The 9,063-nt window shown below is 39.1% G+C and overlaps 1 protein-coding gene across 1 annotated transcript in view; it reads right to left on the bottom strand.

Annotated features, from left to right (window-relative positions):
• The window catches only part of cunh11orf98 (chromosome unknown C11orf98 homolog), a 16,869-nt gene extending 13,327 nt beyond the window's left edge, over window positions 1–3,542 (bottom strand). The window contains exon 1 of the mRNA XM_042214731.1: window positions 3,411–3,542. Within this exon, the coding sequence (XP_042070665.1) occupies window positions 3,411–3,446 (36 nt within the window). The 5' untranslated portion in view covers window positions 3,447–3,542. The remainder of the gene's footprint in view (window positions 1–3,410) is intronic.
• Between the last annotated feature and the right edge of the window lie 5,521 nt (window positions 3,543–9,063).

Below are 9,063 nucleotides of genomic sequence, written 5' to 3'. Positions count from 1 at the left end.
AGTATCAATAAAACACCAGAAGCTGAAAAACAACACAAAATGCAGCTGATGATCAGTCAGCTTTGATGCAGAACATGTGGAATCTAACTGGATGATGGACAAATGCATCATTTCCTGTGTCCACTATGTGGTGTTAAAAAAACCTAAAAAAACCTTCACTCTCTAATCATCTGTGTCAGTATGTAATGTGTAGAACACACAGTGATAATCAGTGTTGGGGAGTAACATAATACATGTACGCATTATGTATTAAAATACAAAATATGAGTAACTGTATTCTGTTACAGTTACCATTTAAAAAGGTGGTATTTAGAATACAGTTACTTTGTGAAATAAAAAGTACAGCGGTCTTTTCATGTTAGGCTATGCCCTCTCTATTTTTGGTAATTCCATGCCGGTGGAACCCAAACAAAAGACGCATTAAGAGGCTCTAATGCCTGGGTCTCACGGCCCATGTCACCTCTACTTGCCCCAGCATAATGACGTGAAGAAATATTTTTGTAATTATTATTCAAAACATTATTTAATATGAAGGTATAGCAGAGTGTTAAAGGCATAGCCCTAAAGAATGTAGCCTCATGGGCAGTGTAGTGCTGCAGGGAGAATGGACTGCCATACCCGTTATGTGTCTGTGAGCGCGAGGAGGGAGAAAAAGGAGATGAAAGTACGAGTTGTCACAGCAGAAACGGAGCTGGAAGCATGTAAATATAATAATAACCACTGCAGCCAAAAGAGTGCCTGACGAGCCCAGTTGTAAGTAAGCTATTAAGACTCGACTGTACACGTGTTCGTGTTTTCCTCCGAAACAATAAGTTCCGTTGGAGCAGCCTTTCAACGCCTCTCTCTGTCTCTCACTAGCAAAGTTGACCCAGACAACAAAGTAGAGCTGCTCGATTATGGCAAAAATGATAATCACGATTATTTTCACTGAAATTGAGATCTCGATTATTTGACGATATTTATTTAACCCTTTAAGACCTACCATAGAACCAAGTCCGCCAGAGCTTATATTATTTTTTACATGTTGTAGTGCCATTTGTGGGAGCATTTCAAGTTGCTATACATCAATACAACTGTTATAGCCCATATTTTAATAATATGTATGCATTAAGTCCATAGTAACTACATTAATTGCAAAAAAGTGCAATAAACTACAAAAAAATTGAAAATCGTTTTTGGTTTTTTTTACATATATTTCTACTTGGAGAAATTTAAGAGGTTTATCCCTCAAAACTTTAAATACAAAAAAGTTGCAAAAAATAGTTTACAACAACAGGAAATTTATTTTGAGTGTCTTCATAGTTTTATTTTGGAGATACAGCAATTTTTATATACTGCAGGAAAAACAAAAAACAATCCTATGATGCAAATTTGCAAAGAAAACAGCATGGTGCATCAAAATAAACTATTTCCAGCAGTGCAATTCGAGTTCTAAGCATCCCAGAAACTATTCAGAAAAGTCAAACATGACTTATAAAAACACCAGTATAGGCTTTTAAGGCCTACAAGTAAAAAACTACATTTTCCGCGAAAATGACGTCACTTCCGGTTTCGGGCAGGAAATGGCGGACATGCGATAGTTCGCGTGACGTCTGTTTCAATGTGGGAAGTGTTACGAACAGCTGATCGGATCGGCAAAGCGTGTTTCTGGAATATTATGTTTTTGTTCCTGCAAGCCTTTTTATGCAATTTTTGCAAAGCTTTATGTGGAAGGAAACCGTGACCGAGGACAAGCTGATGGCATAAGATGTAGTACAACCCGGTTTCATATGCAAAACAAATTATTGCGCTAGCTTACACGGTTCAGGTTCTACAGGGATTTAAAAATAGTTACCAAAACGGAGCGTGCTGCTCTGTCCGGCTTTAAAGGGTTAACAATAACAATGTATTGAATAAGACTTAAAGAGTGCTTTAAAAAATAATATAAAATAGTGTGCAAATACTGATAACAGTGCAAATGTTTGCAATATAAAAAATAAATGAAAAATGTAAACATCTATGTTTAGTGAACTTTGCAGTGTTGCTTCTGTGGTGCAAGCTAGGACACTGTAGCAAAGACTCTGATCCGCGAACCCATAATGTTTCCACACCACTGAAGTTTTTTTTACCTCTCTTTTCAACCAACGGCAGTCACTCTCCTCTCCAAATAACTTCTGCTTAGCTTTCCGAGCTTCCCTCGGGTCCTCTTAATTGTTGTGACGACGTGTTCGAAATGCAGAGAGGTGCGCTCGATTTGCCACACGGAGCAGCGCGAGAGTAAAGCACGAGGGAGGGGCTAATAATCGGCTCAGTCATTTTTAATGATCGTTGAAAGCCCAGATCGTAATCGTGATTAAAATTCGATTAATTGAGCAGCCCTACAACAAAGTATAAGCTAGTTTTTCGGCTACGAGCCCGAACATGAACCCGACGTATTAGCCAGAGGTCCCTTTCACTACGGTTCGGAGGCCTTTCGGACCGCATGTTTTAATACTTACGCGGAATAGTTTTCTATAAAAGATCGCTGCAAAAAGTGCAGCCTTACCTAATGTCCACCCTAGGGCTGGGCGATATATCAAAAATTTATCGTTACCGAAATTTATGACTCTCATCGACGTCATTTTGCCCATGTCGGTAAATTCGGTATTTAAAAAAAAAAGAAAAGGCATGTGCAGGTTGGCGATGTTCATGTCCCTTTAAGACGCTGTGCTACGTTACAGACTTGACGGGGTGGAGTCACATGACCTACTACCTGTTAGCTGGCAGACACTGTGCGATTTTTTCAGTCGCGCGATTCAGCTCCTGCTCAAACTGTACGATTGACTCGCAGGGGTTAGAAGTTCATAGGTCACGATGCAGGGTCTCACACTATAGGCCCGATGCCTGATCGACCGAGCTCACACTGTGCGTCCATAAAATGAAGGTTATAACAGAAATTCTGTCGCTCGCTCTCCCTCTCTGTCTTTCACTCACACAGACACACCACCACCATCAACTTTGCTAAATTGCTAATGAAAAACATTGATCAGGCAGCTGTGATTGAGCAGCAGTGTAGATCCAACTATTTTCACGGTTGTTGTGGTTGTGATAATTTTGTGAGGCCACATCGAAAAGGCTCGGATGAGCTTCATTTCTACAATGGCCTCATCGCTGTTCGATCAAGCTCATGCCGTGCTGCGCCGTCTTTTTCGCTGACATTTGTGTTTGCGCTGTGCGCAGTGTTTTAAAACAATTCCTCAAAATGTTTTAAGGCTATATTCGACTTCCCGTAACTGACAATACTGGAGAGGAAACTGTCTCAAAGGACTGATTCATTACTATAACTGTAGGGGGGTGTGAACAAAACTTTAACATCTGTCTGACTCGTTATTGTTTCCTGAATGTGCCCTCGGCTCCAACCGACTAACAGAAGGAAAAACAGGATTTCTTACAGTTTTCGGTTTGTTTATTCCTCCCGGAGGTGCCATGCTGACCAGCTCACGTGGAACACAGACTTCTTCTTCTGCACTCTAAATCCTGGCTGTCCTCAGGCCACACGGCTCCTCACTGCCCCCAGCAGTCGTGACGAAACATTACAACGAAGCCCGGAGTTCAACGGCAAAACACCGTCACGTAAAAACAAGAAATTACAACTTTTATCTCAGACATAGTTTACACACAACGATAAAAATATGAACGTATAAATTATTCTTCTTGTTAGTATTAATAGCATTACTGTGCATAACTCATTGTTTCAGAATTATTCTTAAACTACATTTTTTATAGCATTTAAAATAGATTCACAATTTTTAATTGGACAGGTCAAGTGCAGTTTATTTATTTATTTAGTCCTAATCAATTCTGCAACATTTTACTAAGCAACAACGAAGTAAACAAAGGACTACAAAAAGTTTAACAAAACAGTTACAGACAAATGAATAAATGAATGAAACAAATAAAAAGAGTTTATTTTTTTTCTTAAATAAAAGTTTCACACAGCCAGTTTTTAATATTTAGTAGCTCAACGCTCACATCCGGTGGCTACATCACCATAATACAACCCCACACATACACATGGATCATAATTAAAAATATATAAACTTCTTATGTGTTGCCATTAAAATGTAGATCAATAACAACAAACATTCACATATTTTAGAGCAATTTTGTTGACTTTTACAAAAAAGCTTTTAAAAAAATGAAAAATCTTTTTTAATTGTTAATTAAAAAACATTCATTTAAAATTTAAGAATTCATAAGAAAAATATTTACTAAAGGCTGTTCTTATGACTAGTTTTCATTACTTTTAAGTCAAAAATTGTGTTGGCTCAGTTCTACATTCCACTGTGTGGCGCTCAAATTCAAAACAACACAGTGATGAGCACAGACTTTACACCAGTTCAAATTGATGCATACATAACTGCAAGTGTCTTAGTGTCATACAAAGAAATAATCTGCAGAGTTGTTGTGGTTCAGAATATGCAAATGAAAAAGAAACAGCTGTGAGATGCTCACCTCAGCAGGTGATCCACCTGCATGTTTGATTTAACAGATTTTTATGCTGTGATTTTTGTGACTATGCTTTTATGATGTTGTCCTCACAAAAAGGGATTTGTGTCTCCCCTCAGAAAACAGTCGTGTAAATGAAAATGCATGAATCCCTACACTCTGAAGCTGCTAGAAGATGTGAAGAAATGAAAAGATGAACTCAAATGCAAGTAAACGAGGTTTGCGGTTGGTATGGCGGTTGCCTTTGATGATGCAAAACATTTTGTCGACATTGTTGTGTTTGCTGGGCAGAAAACCTACAAAATTACAGTACAGCACTTCAGAGTCACACTGCTAGCGATCAAAGATTTATGTAAATTTGACAAGCTGAACACATTCTGTACTGTACAGGAGACACGGCACGAGATGGATTGACAATGGTCTACAGCCAATCAGGATGCAGAACACAATGCGCTGTAAGAAAACAAAGCATGCAAAATTGCACACAAAAAAAAATCTGGTAAACAGCGAAAGGTGAACCGCATTATAGCGAGGGACCACTGTTTGTGTGTGTGTGCGTGTGTGCGTGTGTGTGTGTGTGGAGGCATGGTGGTTAGCACTGTTGCCGCACAGCAAGAGGGTCCTTAGTTCAGTTCCACCATCAGGCCGGTGTCTTTCTGTGTGAAGTATGCATGGGTACTCCGGCTCCCTCCCACCGTCCAAAGACATGCAGTTTGTGGGGATATATATACACACACACACATGCGCGCACAAATATTTGTATTGAATAAGGAATAAGGAATATATATGAATAAGGAATAAATATTTTTTGTCTATTTAATCCACTGTTTGATCAACACATCTGATAGGATCATCATTGTTTTTATCTCTTTCCCCCCACGATTCAGACTGGTTGACTGCAGTTTATCAGAGATCAGTTGTGCTGCTCTGGTGTCTGCTCTGAAGTCCAATCCTTACCATCTGAAGCTTCTGGACTTGAGTGAAAACAGTCTGTAGAATTCAGGAATTAAACAGATGTGGGTTTTTTTTGGAGAGTCCACACTGTAGACTGGAGACTCTTAAGTCAGTTTACTTCCTTGATTTCACAATTTTAACTCATACAATTTACGAATATACACAACATCCATCAATAAATCTTTACATTTTCTTTTGATAATAATTTAATGTTTTTATTTGTTGTCACAGAATACATTTGAAAATGTAAGCCAAAAATATTCCTTTGGTTTCTGGAAATTTCATTGTAGCTTTACAATGTAAATGTTGTACATGTACAATGTTTATATGTGATAATTGATAGAAACATGTTGTCTGAAGTAGTGTTAAAATCATTTATAATGTATTGATTCTAAAGTGCAAGACTCGATTTGGGATCAGCAGCATGGTAGTATGTGCTTGTGTTTCAAGTGTGTAGAAAACTGAGAAGATGGTGGTCCACAGTAACAGAAGGATAAAATTGACTTTTTCCTTTTTCGAGAAAAGCTCAGTGACTGGGACGTTGTAATGTTCTGCTCCAGATTTAAAATCTAAACACATCCAATTGGGTTATGAAAGATTATATCTACATGTTCTATATATAATATCAACGACCTCTAGCCATCTTCTATTGTGATTTGGTGCTACATACATAAAATTGAATTGATTGAATGTTTTATTCTTGATTTAGACTGAAGTTCTGCAGGTTGACACAGAGATCAGCTGTGCTGCTCTGGTCTCTGCCCTGAAATCAAACCCCTCCCATCTGAAACATCTGGACCTGAGTAGAAGCAAGCTGCAAGATGTAGGAGTGAGACAGCTGTGTAATTTTCTGGAGAGTCCACACCGTAGACTGGAGACTCTGAAGTCAGTTTACTTACTGTGCATTGCTACCAAATATCTAAAATAATAAATAAATAAATAAATAAATATTTTTGCAATGAGAAAGGTTGATAAAGTCAAAAACTGAGATTTTTATTAAATCTATATTTTCTTCTTTATTCAGTCAGGATTACTGCAGTTTGTCAGAGATCAGCTGTGCTGCTCTGGCGTCTGCTCTGACCTCCAACCCTTCCCATCTGAAACATCTGTACTTGCGGGGAAACAACCTACAGGATTCAGATGTGAATCAGCTGTCTTATCTTGTGAAGAGTCCACACTGCATTCTGGAACATCTGAGGTAATTACTGAGTTGGGGTCAGTCCATGCTGCTTTCAGTTGTACTGTTATGATCACATGAAGGCAAAGATCTGAGAAGGCTGTTGTGGAAATAAAAGAAATTATTTTACTGCTACAATATATTGTTTATCATTAACATTGCATTAAAGTGTTTATTAAAACTACTGGTATCAGATTAACATTCACGCTTACAGACATATATGATTTAAACATAGGCCAGGCCGAAGGCCAGGAATTCATTTAGCTTCTAATTGCACTTGAGCTTGCCTAGTAATAAGTGACAGAAGAAGAGTCAAAAAAGTGTAAAGTCCCCAGGGACTATTCGGAGAATGAGTTTAATTACCATGTATGGAAGAATGTCCTAGAAAGAGGAACGTCTCTGTCTATTTTAGCTATTTTTAATTGACTATTTACTGTTACTGATGGATATTATGTTCATTTGTGATGCAGGAGGGGTTGAACCCTGACATGAATAAAACCATTCTGAAATGAGCTGTTTGGCAAAGATCTATGCTGATGTGTTGCAGTGTACATCTTCCCATGCGTGTGCTCAATAAAATCATCGTTTGACTGAACTCTTCTGGGCCAGTGTTGGTTTGTTCCTTTCCTCAATATTTAGAATCGGGACACTGTAAACCTGCAGCCTTCTCAGTGTACATTTTCTTCAGAATAGGTGTGAAAAGAAAATGGCTGACTCTCACCAATCAGATCAGTCAGAGACTTGATGTGATTGTGTATTTGAGTTGATGTGAAAATGGCTAATATTGTTGCGTTCATATCTAAACGAAATAAAGTTGACTTCTAGCTGATAGCCTTACAAGTTGTACAAAGACACTGTTCCTCATTTATCAACCTGTGAGCATTGAATTTCATCTCATGAGGTCCTCTCATTTCAACAATAAACAGCAGTTTCACCTTTGTGATAGCTCTGAGATAAGACTAACTGAGTGTTGCAAATCACTGGCTGTTATTTTAAGGAATAAGTATTATATATGGTAAATGGCCTGTATTTGTATAGCGCTTTGTCCCTAAGGACCCCAAAGCGCTTTACACATCCAGTCATCCACCCATTCACACACACATTCACACAAGCTACATTGCAGCCACAGCACTGACAGAGGCGAGGCATTACATTTAATAACTATTTAGTTGCTAAATTTAATAACTATTTAACTGCCATACATATTGCTCTGTGAGTAAGTTCAGCCACAGAGAAGAAGTGTGCAAAATTTTTTTTGCGACTTTAGATATTTTATAGACATATCACATTTTATTGTTCTGCGTCTCACATTTTTACCACATTTACCTTCATAGATTCAGGTCAGCAGTTTATTTCCATTGTACATTGTTCTTTATGCTGAATGTACTCCACCATGGATTGACAGCTGATGCAGAAGGTCGCTGGAAACACTCAGTTAAAAACACCCTCTAGCTTCCTTTTTCTTTCTGCAGGTGGAGGTCATCTCTGTTCTGGGAGTGATTATCTTTCTCACAGTGGGAGTAGAAAGTGTGATGTGTGTGCTGAGAGGATGAGTTGTGTCCTGATGATACAGAGAGATTAAACCAGCAGCAGCTTGTGGGTAGAGGTGCTCTGACTGGGCCATGTTACTGGGAGGTGGAGAGGAGAGCTTCCTCTCCACCTCCCAGTGATGTAAGGTGAACTCTGAGAAGAGCTCCACTATCAGACACAATGTAGAGTACACCATCACCCCTGCCTGTCCCTCTAGATCGAAACTGCTCTGTCCTTCTATGGAGAATCTCACTACACACACACACACACACACACACACACACACACACACACACACACACACACACACACATACAGTGGTCCTTCGCTATAACGCTGTTAAGATGCCTGGGTTGTTGGCCCAGGGTTTTAAGTTTATTATATTATTTATCATTTCTAATCTTTGGTTTCTTTGTTAGAGTTCTGTCTTATGGTTTATGTCTCTGTGTATTCCTTAGTTGCTGTCTCCCCTGTCTGCTTTATCCCCGTGTCCAGTCAGCGTCTGTGTCTGCCCTGGTCCCACGTCTCTGTTCCCTGTTGTAGTGCCTGCCTGTGAGTCTGTCTGTAAGTTCAGTCTGTGTTATGTTTCCTGTTTTACTTTGAAAGTCCGTGTCTCATGTAAATGCGTCTGGTTCCTTTGTCTTGTTAGGCCTGATTTGCCCCAGCTGTGTTTCCCTCCTGTTGCCCATTCCCTGATTGCTCCCTCTATGTATTCAAGCCCTGTGTTTCAGTTTGTCGGTGTCGCGATCTAGCCTTATCTAGCTGTGTAGGCTGTCTGCATAAGTTTACCTTGGAATCTCAGTTTTGTTACTTTTTGGAGTTCAGCATTAAAGCTGTATTTACAGTGGGGCAAAAAAGTATTTAGTCAGCCACCGATTGTGCAAGTTCCCCCACTTAAAATGATGACAGAGGTCAGTAATTTGCACCAGAGGTAC

The sequence above is a fragment of the Haplochromis burtoni genome, unplaced genomic scaffold (genome assembly GCF_018398535.1).
Source record: "Haplochromis burtoni strain Fernald_Lab_line unplaced genomic scaffold, NCSU_Asbu1 Contig_607, whole genome shotgun sequence".
In the NCBI taxonomy this organism is placed as follows: domain Eukaryota; kingdom Metazoa; phylum Chordata; class Actinopteri; order Cichliformes; family Cichlidae; genus Haplochromis; species Haplochromis burtoni.
The sequence above is the reverse complement of the archived record's forward strand: the minus strand, read 5'-3'. Positions and strand labels throughout refer to the sequence as shown.